The sequence below is a fragment of the Haemaphysalis longicornis genome, unplaced genomic scaffold (assembly GCF_048455015.1).
Source record: "Haemaphysalis longicornis isolate Haplotype H1 unplaced genomic scaffold, Haemaphysalis longicornis Haplotype H1 scaffold_7, whole genome shotgun sequence".
Lineage (NCBI taxonomy): Eukaryota > Metazoa > Arthropoda > Arachnida > Ixodida > Ixodidae > Haemaphysalis > Haemaphysalis longicornis.
Genome location: NW_027526422.1, coordinates 91,943,436 through 91,963,139, shown reverse-complemented (window position 1 = coordinate 91,963,139; position 19,704 = coordinate 91,943,436). Strand labels below are relative to the sequence as shown.

Here is a 19,704-nt window from a genome sequence, read left to right as displayed (position 1 = left end):
GACAGACAGACAGACAGACAGACAGACAGACAGACAGACAGACAGACAGACAGACAGACAGACAGACAGACAGACAGACAGACAGACGAAAATGTTTAAGTTTACTTAGACCAGAAAGGAATATCATCTTTAAAACATTACTGATAAGATGAATCAAGCAACTTCAGTCCTGCTTATTATCTCAGCGGTTGACATGACGAATTAGAGAAATCAGGGGCGAGTCAGTTTATCAAAATTATTACGAGAACTGCAAATTTTTTTCCATGTCCCCTCTGCCTTACTTATTACCTCATTAATCACCAAAGCCAAAATTATTTAGCAGAGGGATTGCAAAAAAACGCATTCCTCAAAATCAGTCCAGATATTTTCATTTCGCTCTATGGTAGAGGTTTAATAAAATAGGGAAGCGCCTGTTGTAGGCAACGTATCAGCCTAATGTGCTGTGTAGCTGAAAGCCTACTAAAAGTTTTGTTATCGTATATTGAAGCTTAAGATAGGCAAAACGTAAAAAGAAAGCAGTTGTCCGTACGTATGTATTCCCTATGTCAGCACCTCTGCTGAACGGGATACGAATCACTGTTAACGTAACTTAACGGAACGCAAAAAGGAAATTGTGGTTGATTTAAAAACGCCAAACCAATTTGTGCTATCTGTAATACGATGATGCCAATTTGCACCATGTGTACGCTGATGTAATGCAACGCTTCGCCCTAACTCTCCGTTTCCACAAAGACGTTGGAACGAGTACAAGTATTATGCGTCCAAAAACTGCAAATGGCTACATTGGCTTCTATTGTTCACAGTTTGGGTGCGGTGACAGACTTGGAAAGGGCGAACTGAATAAAAGATTGAGGACCTGCTCCCACAGGAGGTAACTTAGACTTAGGTGACTTAGTCTGAGTTGCAAAGCTTGGCAAAAAAATGTGTAAACATCCTTTTCCTGCCTTAAAAGAGCTTTAGTTCCTGATGTTTGAATGTCCAGTTGATGTAGTCATTCTCTGTTGCCCGCCTGTTTTTTTTTTTTTTCTGGCGTTGTTTGTGGCTGTGAAGCTGTTTCTACTGAAACGCAGCAATAAAACATTCAGTTGTGCACTTCTGTCGTTTGTGTCTTAGTCTGGTTTAATTTTTATGGTGTTAAATTGCACGAAGTAGCATCGAAATCGGAAAGAATCAAGCGCTCTAAACACAAGATAAATTTACCACTGATATAGCAATCCAGCTTATAAAGATACTATTATTACGCTATTTTCTTCGAATGAACCCATTAAATATTTCACAGCGTGTTCCACCTCACTATACTTGATATGAACTTGTGTCAGACATCTGTCGGCTTGAGTTAACTGCTGCGAGAAAATTGCACAACTACCATGTAATGGCCAAAATAACGATTTTGTGTGGAACTTTTCACACGATCACATCCGGTATAAGCACAGAAACGACATGAATCATTCTTATTTTGTGTAATTTGAATGGAAGTTTACTACGCGTGTCAAGCTTCAAGGCAAGGCAGTTATGGCCACAACCCTTCCTTTATGTTTCTGCGTTTTGGGCGCTCGCAATCGATTAGCTATTTTTCAAAACAACATCTGGAGGTCTAGAAGGGGAAGTAGAGATGTGTTGCGCCATCATCATGAAAGGCTTCAAGCATTTGCTTGTTTGCAGTGTTAGTACACGTGACACCTCCATTCGACTCGTCTATTCTTTGTGAGAAGCTCGGACGTTCAGATATCTCTGCGACGCATGGTGTTTCTGCTTTCCTGCGAATTATTCTTGTGGAAGTTCCCGTCTTTCATATTTACAGTTCAGCGACAAAGCAGCCGTGAATGTTGCCACTTATACTTGGTGACGTCTTAAACAGCTCGGAAGCTATCAGCTAACGAACTTCTTATATTCCCGTCGTTCTTCAACGATGTAGTGAGGCGGTTGTCAGCCTTTCAACTCAAGTACTCAGTGCACCTCAAGTACTTGCTTGACGGATTGCCCTTAGATTAGTCCTACTGTGTACTGTGAAATGTCTGGAAGAACGAAAGAAAACACTTCAGAACATGTTTCCCTAAATTGAGCTTCATGTAGCAGACTTATTGCCACTACTTACCTTTGCCTTTACTTAAGTTACAGCACTGAATCATAAAGAGGCGTTAACGGGGCTTCAGAAGGTCTGGTCCAGAAGGTGGGACTCATGCTGCTATACGCCTACTATGCATTGGCAATTTATGATGCCATTCTACAAGAAAACTACCACTTTTAGTCGGCGTTGCATACTAGCTTTCGCTGTGGTCGCGAGTGTACGCCATAGTGTCTTGCATAACAGCATCCCTAGAAACTTGCAAATGCGGCTTTGGTGGAAGGAGCACTGCATTGCCATAATGCATAAATCAATGTGCCCATTCTTTCTGGCACTTCTAGCTTTTGGATATCGAAGCATTTTAATTTTCCTGCCCAACGCGAAGGCACCTCACGACAGTTCACAATGCGATTCCAATTTTGTAATACCGCTTTGTTCTTGTATGCACCCAGGATTAAAGGCGGCTTCGGGAATTGAAGGCAAGGGACGGCGGGTGGCAGCTCACCGAGAACGGCTGGAGGTGTTTCGGATTCTTCATTGCGGGCGTCGATCTTGAGCAGGAAGTGAAACCGGTTGAAGAGAAGCTCGAGGGGCTTCATGGCGCCACACGTGCGCTACTGTCAGGCGGACACAGCTGAGCCCGCGCGAGCTACGACGAGACGTTTTTGCCTCGTCGATAAGCACAGGTGCTCCGCCTCATTGGCAAGCGCAGCGATATCCGCGAAGGCCACCGCCGATAACTACACTTCCCCGATAGCTTAGCGTAAATCTCTCCTTCAAGCTGGACGGTTACAAGCCAGGTGAAACGGTCTTCCCTCGCGCAAAGCAAACGCTACCAGAACCGCCATTACGTGCGGGGCCCACACTGAACAAATAATTGCTGTTGCCTCAACAGTCCTGAATAAACAAATAATTGCTGTTTCAGCAGACCCCTTATGTTTTTCCTGTCATTGATTATGGGCTGCTCCTTGTGTCGAAGTTGGTACCGGCTGCATCACTGCTCCGGCTACATCATTGTACCGGCTGCATCACAGTTTGACGGAGTATCCCGAGTTCACCGTTTTGGCCGCTCCAAGATGTTTATACATAGCCACACTTCATTGGGATGTCTTATCTCAAGTTTTCTTGGGGGCTCTTGTTGAGTCGAGTGTGGGTGTGAGAACGGGCGATTTTTTTATCACTGAGTGGTCCTTTTCTCGGGGGTAAGAATGTTTCACCCGCTCTACCAAGTTAGGCAGCGCTACCTGATCAGAGCAGCTTTGCTTTGTTGCTAGGGGAGCTCCGGGCATTAAATCTGTTCTTCGGTGCGACTGCGGCTAAAAAAAGCTCACGCATATCAACGCGACGCGAAACTTTCATCTCGGCAACCCTGCATACCTAAGCACCTTGCAAGAAAGCTAAGTTCATCTTAAGGAGACATAGAAAGCAGGGTGATGGATTTAGCACTGAGGGATGCTTAACAAGCGTCATAAATGAGATAATAAACTCCCGTGGGAGACATGCTAGCTTGATTGAATAGTTTTTGACGTATATTGTTAAGTTTTCAGTAAGCGCATGACTTCTTTTTTTGTTGTCAATGCCACGTTCAGAAGCTACTGACTGTGTTTCAGCAAAAAATAAGAAACCACCCGGATGGTTTCTCTAAGCACCCTGACACTCTGGCCAGTACGCCACTATGGCCAATGTACCAGTGTTGGGAAATCCACCATAGCATTTATGTCCCGCTCTCTGGGTTTGTAACACCCTCTTAGTTTTTTCTGACCCGCTAAATGACAAAAAAACCCACCAACTAGAGCCCAACAGCTTCGCTTTAAGGCTACTATCACACGTTTCGCAAAATTTGGCCAAACGGTGCTTGTCGTGCATTTATTCTAAAAGGAACAGGCCCAGGCGTGGCATGTCCAAAGATTTTGAGTCTAGCTGTAACCGTATCCGCGAACAGAAAGCGGCACGCAGTAGCTTTGTACTACTGATCCCATCATCTACTTGCAATACCGTCCAGATTTTATAAGTGTAAGCGAGCAACTCAGCTCGTGCTCACAAGCGGATGTAGATTGCTTGCAAATGTTCACCTTGAGCGCTCGTACAAAGTAGACGAGAAGGATAGAAAACTTTATTTCTGCCGATTTAAAAAAAAATTAGTTGGCATCTCTGTATTCCATTTGGCAGCTAACTACCGCCGCTGCTCGGGCCCGCTTGATCATGGTCATCAAGACGCAAGCAGCTGGCAAGCCTGCTTTCCCACTGCTCTGGAGAGGGACGAGGCAGGAATGCGGGTGTCAGGGGCATTCGTATCCATCGTGATAATAAGATCGATGGAAGTCGTAGGTAGGACCATTGGGCGGGCATGTTGTCGGAAATATGTGATGAAGGACGGGGTAAGGGAGAAGGCGTGTGTTTGAAGTCGTCGCCTTATGCGTGCGTTTGAAGTCGTATTAGAGAATGAGTGACGGGAGGGGAGTGGATAGGGTGGCAGGCGAATGTACACGTTTCACACGACTCAGTTTCTTCTCGCCCCAAATACGTATCGCGCACACCTTGACGTTATTTTCCCGACTGCAGAGCCTGTCGACGCAATCTGTTGTGCAGGCGGAAACTGGCGATTGACGATATTCACAGCAGCGAGGTCGTCATACAACGTGGCCAGACGCCATGCATGGGAACTACACTGTGACCGCGTTAGCACGATCGATTGCCGTCGACTACAGGACACTCGTAAAATAGCCGTGAGGATAGAGTGGATACCCGGACACGCGGGTGGGACTGGCAACAAGACCTCTTACACGTGGGTTAGCGAGCCCGTAGAACTTCGCTCGAGCGTGGTCTTCCCTGTGTCATTCTCCCGATGCTATCCCTACCCAATAGAAGCTAAGGCCACTGTCAAGCACGTATACGACACCGCTGAAGAACTTGGTGCCGCAAGACCGCGCTCTGTTGCCCGTGAAATTGCCGCGTGGCGCTTAAGTGCTTCTGCACGAGGCAGGAGCTGCCGCGGCGCTCCCCGAGAATGTGTTGGTCAAGTGACGTGCCTATGTACCCAAACGCCACCAGCACGTAACCACTGTTACTTGCACCTTCTGGTCCCCCTGGGTCAAGCCAACGGTACATCACATACTGTGGGAATGTCTAGGCCTTCACACGCACTGTCTAAAGTGTATTCTGCTTCGAGTTCAATGACTTCGCAGCTGGACAACTCCGCTGCAAGCCTCCAATGCACGACAGACGCTTCTCTCTCTGTGGAAGTTCGTGCGCTCAACAGGCTGCACATCATAAAGCCGATAACCCCCTCACCCTTCCACATGCAGACCAGCGTGTCGACCCACTCCAGTAAAATTCTGTAAAGTTTTCTTTGTTTCTTCTTGCAGTCACCTAAATCTACACTACTGTACGGTTAAATGCTTTAACTCCGTCAACTGTGCATTCTTGTGCAGCAGCCACAAGATATTACCTTATATTACAAGCGTATTTTTATTTTAGACTCTGCAGGCTTTCGTCAAGCAGAGCAGACTTCTGGAACCACGTAATAAAGACAAAACTGACTTGCTCAGAAATGTGCTCCGCGGTTTATTTTAGGCGTTTTGCCACTCTCATTTCTGTCAACTTAAAAGAACACTACAGGCTTATAAAAATGCCTAACTACCCTGCCGGATTTAATTCTGGAATTCGTAACCCATGCAATAGGTTTCAGGGCAATTTACGGACGTTTTTGAACAAAAAAAGTGCTTTCGGAAGGGATGTTTCCCTGACTTGACATCGCCAGGATGACACGCTGCACAATGTAGTCCACAGGGTAAAATATAAGAAATCTCTAGCATCTTTAGGCTGCGTTTAATGAAACCCTTAAATGGGGGAGGGGGGGAATGAAGTTTGGCAGGCTAAGATAACGTGCGAAAACACTGCCAACGAGGTGTAACGACGTCACGGTACTTATATGGTCAACGAACAGGAATCTTGTGGTATACATGGTAAACAGTGGTCTCTTGCAACGTACTCATCCTCCCGTGTCGTTATCGAAAAACAGTTTTTCCGCTCAAATCAGGCGAGAAACAAACTGGACGTCTTCGTGATCTGTGTAGAGTGAAATGACCTATTTTGTCATTGGCAGTTCTCAAATTATATTGCGTGAGCGACAGATCGAGCACGTCGGCAAAAACGTGTGTCGCTGATCCGTGGACTGAGCAACATAAGAAGAGAGAACGAAAGATAAAGGGCAAAGAGGGGTGACGTCAAGTAAAGCCCGAACCTGCAGCGGCATTGACTGCGGTGGCGTAGCGTTATATTCGCTGCTCGATGGGCCCGTTATCCAGCTTCCCGGTGTGTCCCGTCATTTTTTGTACGAACTTCAAAATGGAGAGTGACTCGAGTGCAAGGCCAAGTGAAATATCATACCTCAAATATTTATTACTACCCTGGACAAGCCAAAGTGGCGCGATTTTCACGAACATTCTACGAAAGAAGTACGATAGGTAAGGCAAAATTACACTTGGCAATCAGCATACAACAAAACTCTCGGGCCATCTCCACTAACGTGAAACCTGGGGAGGGGCGAGGCAGGCAGTGTATACGTGTATTCTTGGCGGCGTAGCGTTTTTTCCCACGAGGAAACCGTTCGGGGGCAGAGGTGTATAGCTTTGCTGTAAAAGTCGCGTGGCTTTGAAGCACGAAGCGTTCTAGCACGAGGCGTTAGAAAATGAGTGTTCCGGTGTGTTCTTTTAGTACGAGTTCCGTTATAGCGCGACGCGTTTGGAAAACGAGTGCCCCATCGTTTTAGTACCGTGACTACATGATACTATGACGACATGAGACGAAGACGACATGAGACACCGACAGCCCTAGCCCCTAAAAAGAGGGTGGAATGGGAATGGTGGCGATTAAATGTCGATAGTGGTGAACGACAAAAGAAATGAGAGGCTACCGATGCAGCTGCTAAAGTGAGATAATGTGACCGCTGAGGCGGCCAAAACGCAAAGAATGGTTCGTACGGCGTGCGAGGAGAGTGCGAGAAACGCCGCGTCGCGGACGTGGAGCCTGAGAAAGGGGGGAGTGTCGGGCCTAGCTTCAAGTTCGCGAATGAGAGAGATGAGATGCGCACGCATTGTTAAATGTCTTCCAGGGAATCTTCCGTTATTTTTTTTGATAGCATTGGTTGCAAAGAGTAGTGAACCATTCGAAAGTACGCGATAGTCCTTAATGTACCTAAAGTATCTGAATCCATATTTCTGAAATACTATAGAAAAATCAAACATGTATTTGTGAGGCTACGCTTATCGTGGTAAACACGCTCTGGTCCGTTCTCAGGTGTTTACCGAGTGAATCTAAAGAGGCCCCGGCTCTTTCTTTAGACGCAGAAGCGGATACTATTCATGTCAGATAGGTTCTGGGAACGAAAGGAATACACTCTCGCATTACGACCTAACCAGGCAGGTGTTGGTGTATTTTCAGGGCCGTGATTTTCTCTCTTATCAGGGCGTCCCCATCAATGCTCTACGCAAATTTCTACGCCGTAGCCTTGGCAAGCTACTACCACGTGCCTACACACCCACTCATGCTGATCGCAATGTAATAAGTGGCATCAACAAAAACAAGTCCTAGACCTTGAGGCTAAACTAAGCTAGCAACAGCGAAGGCGCGTTATGGTTCCCATTGCAGAGGACCTATTGTCTTCGGGCATCTCTTCCCACCACTAGGCACGTCATATGACCGCTCAAGGACCACGACAAACTTTCTCTGAATGGCCGCACAGCGCATCAGCAAGGTCATGTAAGGTAGGAAAAACTGGGAGGGGAAAGCAGATTTTGCGTGCGCAGGGGCACGCGGTTTTGGCCTCTTAGGCTGCATATCTCCGTCTGCGGTGTTGTGCGCTGTGCGGAAACCGCAGGGGCCATTGTCAAGCAAGCGTCACTCGTTTGTTTTGGAAACCGCAAAGCAAGGACGTCCCCACAATAGTTGGAAGCAGTTTGCACAACAGGAGACACTTCTCTGCTCAAGGGATGGGACCAAGGACGATCCCACATGCGTCACTATTGATAGTCTGCCGGACAAGAGAAGTCCGGCTGCAGGACGTCGTCGCTATCAGACCCGCCCGGCCAAAGTGATTTGTCTATTCGGAATTCTGGGTAAAACAGGCATTTTGCCATTCGCACGCATCAGCCGGAAGTTCGTGAAGGACGGGAAGGAGAGGGGCGGCAAACGTTTCGGGGAACAGACCATGTTATCAAAGGCGAGGACAGCAGCGGTGTACAGGTTGGCTGTGCGAGACCCGGAATATCTTGGAAAAGCACATTTCTTTTGCCCAAAATTCGCTCTGTGCTTGCATCATTTAGGCATTGCTTGGATGTTGTTTTTAACCGGTTGCTAACTGAATCATTTATAGTCGCGATGCAGTTGTTAGACTGTAGTTTCACTGGCTACATCGGTTATTTTTTCTCTATGAGCTACAGGTTTTACCACCGCACCCAATATGAGAAAAGCTGCTTATAAAGACCAAGCTTACACCAAGGTCCTTAAAATTTGTTGCACTATTATGCACCAGTGCAATCCTAGATGACGTTTTTAGCAGCGATGTAAGCACTCAGATCAACATGTAAAGGCCGGGACCTTTGAATTGTTACAGCATGGCTTGTTTTGCTTTCAATAGCAACACATACCTAAGAGGAAGCTTCGTCTCGAAGCGAAATTTCAGGATGCTAAACAGTGCTTTCGCACTGAAATCTGCCAATTATTCACCTTCTCTAGACTTCGGAAGCCCAACACGAGTCTGCGCATGCGCATGTCTGCGCATGCGCACGACGCGGCCATAACAAGGCTTTTTTCTGCGCAGCACTCGAACGAAGGTGGTGGGCCAGGTGTGGTGAAGCTCCGAGGCGCTTCAGGTTGTGGCAAATTATGCACGCAACCTTCATTTTCCTCTCAAAGCATGTTCAAGGTCATCTATTGTTGCATCTGTGCTGTCATGCCAAATGAAAATGTCTGTGTCTCATTTTTGTAAGAATTAGTTTCGTCTTGAGAAACAGTTACGTGGGTGGAAATACCCCGGATTTGCTTCAAAGGTTCAAAGTTGCTCTTCGTAAAGCGAAAACACGCAATGCATAGATTTTAAGAACAGTGCCATTTTACAAAAAAGGTATTTTTAGTCTGAACGTTAGATGAACGGCAGAAATTTCTTTGCTCCACTGAGCGCAACCATTTTAGACACCATTATACACCAGCCTTCTAATTCACACATGCTTTAAAATCCCAACGGCCAGAGAGAAATTATGGATGGAAATTGCAATGTACTTTCACAACCTCCATATGCGAAGAAAAATAAATACATACAGTTCGGCTACGGTAATCACATGATATTGCGCGAAGGCAGCGTACATCCCTTAGAGCAAAGCCTTTCACAGTACCACACTGCGACAATTAGGTTCCGCAAGCGAGGCTTCTCGAATGAGGCTTCACCAAGTGCACGAGCTCACGCGAAGTGGACCGATACGTTAATAGCCCAATCGCACCAAAAACGCGTGGTGTGTGACCACTGCTTCTGGATTAAGCGGCAGCGTAACAACTGAGAGCATTTTGGTGCGGCAACTATGGAATATTATCGACATCGTGCGAAAGAAACATACCTTGCGGCGTATAAAGCGTTCTCCAATGCCCCACTGCCCGCAAGTGCTACTCTGCGGGTTTGAAACACGTTCGCTGACTTCAGGATGCGCAGACATGATTCAGGGTACGGGAAAAGAATATGTTATGAAGCATTGCCTTCTATACCATTGATGAGTATATGCTACTGTGGGGGTGTGTAGCAGTTTGCTAGAGTGGCACGGCTGAGTATGGACTGGAATTTTACGAGCCTGAGCCTAACGTCCCGTGTTGAGGACTTACGACGTCAACCAGTACTCGCAGCCTGAGGTGCAGTGAGTAGAAAGAGTACTTGTGCAATGAATACCAGTTGACCACGTTAGACCTCAAAGTGGGATGTTAGGCCTAACGTACTGGGTTTTGGCTTAACGTTAGGTAACTTTAAAGTCGAAACTAACCACATGCTAAGCAACGTAATGCACATTGTAAGTCGAGCTGCGGATAACGGTTGGCAATGTTATGCCTTAAAGCTCAATGCGAGGCTTAACTTCGGGCACACACATGTGGTGTCGCCCTTCTCGTCTGCTGTTTGGCGCACTCCTTCAATATACATTTGTCTTCCCCGGTTGAACGTGACTGGGCCGCCAGAGCAACTCACCCGCCTCAACATTTTCGGGTGCAATCTTCGGATTCACGCGTGCCACAGGTTTATGTTACACGACCCGGTCATATGAATGCCTCAAGTTCGAAGGACGCGGGCATGAAGGCTGCGTCAACGCCAGGCTACTACTTCCCCTTGTTCCACCAACCAAATGAATCTAATGAAAGTCAATCACTCGACGATTATACAGGCGAAACACCGAAACACCGGCGTCCGCTGTGAAACACCGGCGAAACACCAGCGAAACACCGGCGTCCGCTGTGGGTCCCCCTTATGAAAACAAGAAACTACTGCTTTCAATGTCGGACAACGTGCAGCCCTGGACCGCCACTTCGAGAAATAAGCAGCAGAAATGCAGCGCAACCGCATTGTCGCGCTATCTTAGCCAAGCATGCTCTATTTTCCTCAATCCCAGGGTACCCAAATGGGTACCACAACCATAAAGGCAAAAGCTTTCCCCCAATCGAAATTAGCGAGTCAAAAGTTGTTTCCCCGCAAAAAGCACGCCTTGCTTTCACTAAGCCCCCCGCCCTCAGGTGGCGTGATGCGTCCAGGCATTGCTGAAGAGCAAGGCGGCAGAAATGGCTTTCAAGGCGCGAGCGCTCGAATGTGTCTACAGGGTAAGCAAACGCAGAGTACCCAAATGGGTACCATCAACTTTCACTACTTTCGTTTGCTTTCTTGCTATTGTACTTTTTTTATGTTTACTTCTAAGATAATAAACCGAATAAAAGTGTCTTGTAGCATTTTTGTCGTATTTTTGAAGCATTGCAGCATTTTTGAAAATATTTGTCCTTGCACTCCACACGCACTGAAACCCAGAGTACCCAAATGGGTACCATCAAATTCTATATTTTCGTTTGCTTTTTTGCTATTTTTTGCGTTTATTTCATAGATATTGAACCGAATAAAAGTGTGTTACAAAAGATTTTTGCATTTGTGCATTCTTGGGACTGAAGAGGCTATACCCGGGGACGCCTGCTTTAGGCCTCCACATCTCACACCAACGCCTGCTCATCTATTGTCTCATTCTTTTCCTCCCATGACTACGGAACGCCTTGACTGTTTGGGAGAACTAGAACACCTGGCAACGGTTCTCGCAGCACGCCTCCGCACCTGAAGGTGTGAATGTTTCGTGAAGGCCGTCGCGGCACAAGTGCGTGCTTCCGTTCAACTGGAAAGGTCTCGCGGGGAAGGCGAGAGAGCTCCGAAATTGCCCACACGTTGCACCCTTTCAGCTTGAACTCGGCTCTTCCAGGAGACTACTCCGATGCCACGCACTGCGGGATTCACTGCGCATGCTCGTATTTTTGCGAGCTCCTCGCGTGGCGAAGCCCCACGCCCAAGCCTGGCCGACGCCGGACGCTCCTCACGACACGTCTCACGACACGCTCCTCGCGACAGCGCTGTGCCCGCGTCCTTCCCTTTGTCCTGTTATAGTGAGCTATGCTTCAAGAAGGCCAAAGTACCGACTAGTCCATCAATGCACACTCGTCAGCTCCTCACGAGGCGCACGCTCACGTGCACTCGGCTGGGCTGAGTTTTCGGGTAACGCTGCTCGGCGGAACTAAAACCTTAAGCAGCTCCGCTGTTAAAAAAAATGCGAGGACGTGTCAGAGCAAGGCTGGGTTTTAGAAATATAGTTTTGTTGGAGGGGGGGGGTTACCTACCAGAATAAACGACGTCTTTTTTGCGCAGCGTGGCGACTTCTCGGGCTATTCATCGGGCATGCGCAGTTTTGTCTTCGCTCGCTGTTTAAAGGGTCACTGGAGTGACTGGGAAGTATTATTAGTACAGTAATTGTGCCGTGGAAGTAATTTCATGGACTATTTTACTATTCAATGGAAGTATATAGACTTATGACTCTATAGATAACTATAGATAAATATAGATTCTATAGACTCTATAGATAAATTGTGAATCTATAGAGTCACAATTTATCTGTGATTGATGAGAAAACAAACGAACAAAATTACCATACGCCATCCCTGGCCGTTACACCAGCTATCCTAATAACGACGCACTATTTCCCAATACGTTTTCGTTCTGTCCTAAACCCTAAATTTATATTCCGCGCATTTGGTGGTGAATATCTACTCTCGTTATTCATACACGAGTCAGAAAGAGGTAACATGCTACTAATCCGCTTAATTCAGCACTACGACCCACCCATGGGGTGTAAACCTGTCGTCAGCAGGATGACGGAGAGGATGGGTGCGAGGAAAATAAAACTTTTTTACGCACTTTTCTCGAAAAAAGGGGCAGGTATATAGCCTGCAAAAACTCAGAACATCGCATACGCAATCTAGTCTTTAATCAGGTAATCGGACTATGTTTACAACTCACTTAAGGGTCCTTTTAAGGTCAGACACGTGGGGGGAAAGGTGTGAAACCAGGAATGCGGCCTCCGCTGCGTAGCGTCTGCTATCCAGCCGATATGACGCGCGTGCAGGCCTCATCGAAGGTAACCGAATAAGGACACGGCTCCTTTGTGCAGAACACGAGCGGCCGCCTCAACAGAAGTGGACTCAACGCCTTCGATGATATGGTAAAGTCAAACTGTAGCGTCATAGGCTTGTCCAATGGTTGCACCGTTTTACAGCGAAGCTTTCTTGCGCTTGGTTGCGACCAAAATGCGTGCGCCTGTCGGGTCATGTCGACAAAGGACGCACCCGCTCTCTCCAAAGCTAATGTAAAATGTGGTGTAGCTCCCCGTCTTACACAGGAATAAAATCATAGGGCAATTGGGCCCCTAAGACGACTCTATCATAACGCTGAGTTGTTAAGCCAGAGTGAAGTCGAAAACGTTAAGGAATCCCCGTCTGCTGTCAATACGTGGCCGTGTACAAAGGGAGTATATATATATATATATATATGTATATATATATATATATATATATATATATATATATATATATATATATATATATATATATATATATATATATATATATATATATATATTGTGAGACCAGTGGTAGCCTTGTTTGTGGAAGTTCGGAGCGCTGAATGGAATGCCCCACTGGAATGCAATCATCACTGGCGCCCGGTTGCGGCCACGGCTTCTTCATCTCTGTATATACTCATCATCACCGATCCTTCTACCTTCTCGAACTATCATCATCGGTAACCTGGTTCGGTCGCCATCTTGCCGCCTTGCAGCTCGGCCTGCGAATAAAGCGGTTTGCGCGTACTGGTCTGCCTTCGCCTACCATCGGCCTTACAATAAATATATATATATATATATATATATATATATATATATATATATATATATATATATATATATATATATATATATATATATATATATATATATATATATATATATATATATATATATATATATATATATATATATATATATATATATATATATATATATATATTTATATATATATATATATATATATATATATATATATATATATAGGAAATGAGGGACTCGTAGAAATAACACAGAAATAAGGATTGGCAGTCAAGAAGACCTCGGAAAGCAAAGGGGAGGTTGTGGTAGGCCATTGAAACAGATCAAGAATTTGGAAAGAAAGAAAGAAAGCGAAGAAAAAATGCCCGCCAGGTGGGATCCGAACCCACGACCTCCAGAATACCGGTCTGGTGCGATAACCACTACGCTACCGGCGGGGCGATTTTCTCCCCCGCTTTATAGGGTATTTATGTCAATGTAATTTTGTTCCTGTGCTTGGGGGTGGTATCCAACGCCACTCTGACTTCTCGGGGTGAAGGGGACCTTCTTTTTAATCCCCGCGCCGTGACTCGAGTGTCTACGACATGTCGAGAGTGGTCAACCAGCGTTGAACACTCTTAAGCTCCCTATGGCACCAAGACTGCCAGAACAGAGGCCCTCGCTATGCATGTAGCGAATCAGAATAGGAAATGAGGGACTCGTAGAAATAACACAGAAATAAGGATTGGCAGTCAAGAAGACCTCGAAAAGCAAAGGGGAGGTTGTGGTAGGCCATTGAAACAGATCAAGAATTTGGAAAGAAAGAAAGAAAGCGAAGAAAAAATGCCCGCCAGGTGGGATCCGAACCCACGACCTCCAGAATACCGGTCTGGTGCGATAACCACTACGCTACCGGCGGGGCGATTTTCTCCCCCGCTTTCTGGGGTATTTATGTCAATGTAATTTTGTTCCTGTGCTTGGGGGTGGTAGCCAGCGCCACTCTGACTTCTCGGGGTGAAGGGGACCTTCTTTTTAATCCCCGCGCCGTGACTCGAGTGTCTACGACATGTCGAGAGTGGTCAACCAGCGTTGAACCCTCTTAAGCTCCCTATGGCACCAAGACTGCCAGAACAGAGGCCCTCGCTAAGCATACAGCGAATCAGAAATGGGAAATGAGGCACCCAGTGAAATAAGACAGAAGATAAGGGTTGGCGGTCAAGAAAACTTCGGAAAGCAAAGGGGAGGTTGTGGTGGGTCATAGAAACAGATGACGAATTTTTTGAGTCAGAAAGAAAGTGGTGAAAAAATGCCCGCCGGGTGGGATCCGAACCCACGACCTCCAGAATACCGGTCTGACTCACTTTCCTTTATATAGCTCCCTGCGGGAGCTATATAAAGGAACTCTAGCGCAAACTTCAGTGGCCGGCGCCTACACGTCTATATAACTCAATACAGTTGTCCAGCAATACAGCTACGCTCAGGTCTTCTATCTTCACAGCAGAAGAACTGCTCTGACTTTTTTTCGTTTTATCTTCTCAAGGCGCGTTCACGCGATGAAAAATGGGCGGTGCCACTAAGTCTTGACTTCGTAGTCTCAAATTGTGAACGATGGCGTCAAGTTACAGCAACGCCAGCAGGCTGCCGGGTGTAAGGTATGAGCGCTCCTCTTCCCTTCTGAGACTCGTTTCGACACGGGCATCAGTTTTAGGTCGAGTGAGGTTAGGGTTTTTATGAGTGGTCCAATGTCGTATCGACAGGAGTTTCTTTTTACAATGGGGCACACACGCGACATACACCGCTAAAAATCGAATTCATGACGTCCTGCTCCAGGGCATTTCTTGATTATCGCCAATTAAATAACAGTTTCTACTTGGCGGACAGTCCACGTTTTTAGGCGCAACTAGTGTTGAAGCGTAGAGCAATTATTGCCGTGAGGACGGCGGCGAGACGCCTTGTAGGAGATAAAAACGCGCGCCAAAACATCTCAGTTAAAACAGTGCGTGCAAAAACGACACAGCAGCGGAGTACCCAGGCAAAACAAGCGCTAAAAATGGTGCGACATGGGAAGAATTCGCTGTAAAACATTTTGTTATTTGGCCAAAGCACAGCGTTATGTGACGCCCCCAAAGGCAATATTTTCATTTTAAGCCCCGCATTAGAACCCATCATTCTAACCAGTAGCCAACGCTTCTTGGAACTCTAGGAAGCGCGGTGGCACCTTCCTCATAGATATGAAAAATATCTTGTCACTTATCAAGACAAAGCAATTGTGAAAACTTTTTTTTGTAAATACTTTAGCAGAACTTTCCTTGAGACTGTTCTGCCAAATTTGTTTTATCAAATCCCTGACAAAACTTTGGCCCGAATTGTTTTGTTAAGTCATTGAAAGACTCGTCCTGCCATAACTTCGACTTTTAACACATCTGTCACCTTAACATGTTTTGCCAAAAATTTGACAAAACGTGACAGCACATTTGTGGCTGCTCGATATGGAAAACAGTCAGCATTGTTTGCGAAACGGCAATCACTACCACTCGGCCTTCTGCATTCACGGAAACTTCCGGGTTTTTATCCACAAGTCCAACGCCAATACGAAGTCGGGGAGGTGGAAAAATTATTCGACGTGGTTCGTATGGCTCTTCTCAATTGTAACCAGAAACAGCAAGAATACCAAGCGAGCCTAGATAAAGCTATATTTTTATCAGGTTTCGAAAACAAAACAAAAAACTATGCCGTGCACATACCCACTTACGACCCAAACCAATGCCGGAAATCGGACGGATTGCCCGAAGCAAATCTGTCGATCGATAGATTTGGAGGGGGATGGCGAGTCAAGACAAAACTTCTTCACGTTATCTTGGGGGCAGAAGAACATGGTGCACATTCATCATCATCATCATCATCATCACCAGCCTATCTATGCCCACTGCAGGGCAAAGGCCTCTCCTATTATTCTCCAATTACCTCGGTCCTGTGCCAACTGTGACCAATTTATCCCCGCAAACTTCTTGATCTCATCTGCCCATCTAACTTTCTGCCGCCCCCTGCAACGCTTGCCTTCTCTAGGGATCCACTCTGTTACCCTTAATGACCAGCGGTTATCTTGCCCTCGCATTACATGCCCTGCCCACGTCCATTTCTTCTTCTTAATTTCTACTAATATGTCTTTAACACCATTTTGCTCCCTGACCCACTCCGCTCTCTTCTTGTCCCTTAATGTTACACCTATCATTTTCCGCTCCATTGCCCGCTGAGTCGTTCTCAATTTAAGTTGAACCCTCTTAGTGAGCCTCCAAGTTTCTGCCCCGTAGGTGAGTACCGGTAAGATGCAGCTGTCATACACTTTCTTCTTCAGCGACAATGGTAGGCTGCTATTCATTATCTGAGAATGTCTGCCATATGCACCCCACCCCATTCTGATCCTTCTAATTATTTCTGCCTCATGGTTGGGATCTGGGGTCACAACTTGGCCTAAGTAGATATATTCGCTTACCACTTCCACTACCTCGCCTCCTATCTCAAACTGCTGTGCTGTCCCGAGGTTATTGATTATTACTTTAGTTTTCTGCATATTAATTTTCAGGCCCACGGTTCTACTCTGTTCGCCCAGTGCGGAAAGCATGCTTTGCAATTCGTCCCCCGAGTTACTTAGCAAGGCAACGTCATCAGCAAATCTGAGGTTACTGAGGTATTCTCCATTAACCCTTACTCCCACCTGTTCCCAATCCAACGTTCTGAATACTTCTTGTAAGCATGCTGTGAATAACATTGGAGAGATTGTGTCTCCTTGTCTGACACCCTTCCTTATAGGTATTTTACTGCTCTCCCTATGGAGGATGATGGTAGCTGTAGACCCATTGTAGACATCCTCTAGTATTCTTACATAATGCTCATCTACCCCCTGGTTCCGTAATGCCTGAATGACTGCTAGGGTTTCGACCGAGTCAAATGCTTTCTCATAATCTATGAAAGCTATATATAGGGGTTCAGTATACTCAGCGCACTTCTCTATCACCTGATTGATCGTGTGTATATGGTTCATTGTTGAATAACCTTTACGGAACCCTGCTTGTTCTTTAGGTTGACTGAAATCTAAGGTTTCAGAGATTCGGTTAGCGATTACCTTGGTAAATACCTTGTAGACGACCGACAGTAAGCTGATTGGCCTGTAATTTTTCAAGTCCATTGCACATTTCAGTCCATTTCAGGTGCACATTGATTTGTGATCAAATGAGGGTTTTGCGAAGCTGGCTATCCGTCGACAGCCGAATCACAATGATTAAATGGGTGAACCATAACAGGCAGCGACAGTCATTTTGCTTCCGAAACGTGCACCCCCCCCCCTCCCATCTTGCTAGTTTGGCGGAGGGTAATCTAATATCTACCACACGTTGGGGGCTCATTCTCGGCACCCAAAGTTGACACGCACATCAAACCCTACTCTTCGAACCAGGCGAGGCTGGCTGACCACGGCGCAGCGATGCAGCCTCTGCCGGCGTTCAGAACGGAGGAACCCAAGGTGACGGCTTAGCAATGAGGCGCCCTTGAATAAGGGTACTCGACAAAATGAAGCTTATATCATTTCTTCCTTCTTCGCCGCGCCTCGATATAGGAGGAGTGACAGAATGAGGACATGGGCACCTTCCCATCATAAAAAAATGGAGGGCAAAGGCAGTCATGTCATTCATGTGGTGGCTGATTACCATTCGACGCTGTTTGGGTTTCATTGGGTTGCGTACTTTTCCGAAACAAAATGCGATTTACCGGGCCGCAGTCCAGATGAGCGCATGAAACTGCGGCGTCTTGCCCGCCGGCGCGGTCCCCGTGATTAGCGCCTGGAGCGGCTATGTCGCGTTGGACGCTACACTGAAATTTCCCCTCCACAGCGCCTTAGCTGCTGCCGCGTTGGGCCCTCTAACTACGAGCTGGTATGCGACTGAGAGATGCGGATAGCGACGGCGCATGTGCAGCACGCAACGCATCCACGCAGAGTTGCGTGAGTACGTACGCAACGGCTATAGGAGTGACGTATGCATGGCCGCAGGCGGGCCGCTATTGCGAGATCTCGGAGCATCGAGAATGCAGCTTTAAAAATGACAGTGGGTCCAGCCACGGAACGCTACAGTGCCGGCCGTGCGACTGAAAATGTGGCTTGTCGGCGAAAGTGCAGGCGAGAAATGAGTTAGCAAGGTCTACTCGGATGGCTCCCGAATCAAGTGGCGGTGTGCGTGTGCGTGTGCGTGTCGCGGTGGTGGGATGTGGGCAGCGTTTGTGCGGACACCCCACACATTGAAGGCGCATTCACGAATTCTCACCTGTCGTCGCGCCCCCGTTCTGCAAGCCCAGAGCGTAGTGCTAGTGTTGCGGATTTGTGGACCCCAGCTACCACAAATTAAGGAAGTGAGTAGTAGGAATGCTCTATATAGTTATTTGAGTTGGGACACCGGGCTGAGATGAGTCCAAGGACGTGTCGCGATGACCGTACGGTTCACTTTACGCCCCGAAATACGCTAAGGCCCAGAACTCCGCCGAGCACGGACGCTAACCTCTTCCACTCTCTCCCTACCCGTTTTTCTGTTCGCAGAGATTTCCCTGCTTGGGCACATCACCTGGAACACTTGTTGTGGGGGGAATGCAGTGGCTTGGGGTTAACTGCTTCGCCTTAAAAGGACAATGACTGTGCCACGGTTTTGCACTAACGTCATTCCTCATCCTAAGGCAAGGAATCCTCTCTAAAGTGAAGAGCAGTAGATATCCTTGGTCGTTTATATCATAGAGTATGATGAATGATGATGCGTAGTCGAGGTAATCCTCCACAAGAAGGGCAGAATGTTTCCGGTGAGAAAACAAGTAAAACAAAGAGTATATACGAAGTAAAAACTGAGCAATTTGAGACGGCCACAAAAAAAGGAGAGAACAGATGACAGGCGCAGCCTGTCAGGACAGGACAGTACAAGGCAGGACGGCGCCTGTCCTGTGGTCTTTCCTTTTTATGACCGCCTCAAATTAGGCAGTTTTTTACTCCACGTCAAAGATGCACCAACTCGCCCACCAACAAGCCCTTCTAAAGTATATAGGAAGCTTGACTTGGAGAAGTCAGGAATGCGGACAAAAGGGGATTATTTGAGCCATTTGACATCTGCGGACGTTGTAGTCTTTCAAAGGAAAGCCGAAGAAGACAAGCGAAAATTTCTTAGGGACTTGAGCTCAGACAGCCTGACCGTA

At 46.8% G+C, this 19,704-nt stretch overlaps 1 protein-coding gene across 3 annotated transcripts in view; it reads right to left on the bottom strand.

Moving 5' to 3' along the window:
* LOC144146097 (aromatic-L-amino-acid decarboxylase-like) overlaps positions 1 to 19,704 on the bottom strand; it is a 173,436-nt gene that overhangs the window by 61,061 nt on the left and 92,671 nt on the right. The window contains exon 1 of one of the 3 annotated variants that reach the window (XM_077678038.1): positions 2,571 to 2,724. The exons of the other annotated variants lie outside the window; for them this stretch is intronic. Within the exon in view, the coding sequence (XP_077534164.1) occupies positions 2,571 to 2,664 (94 nt within the window). The 5' untranslated portion in view covers positions 2,665 to 2,724. Of the gene's footprint in view, positions 1 to 2,570; positions 2,725 to 19,704 lie in introns of those variants that run through there. 3 annotated transcript variants of the gene reach the window in all.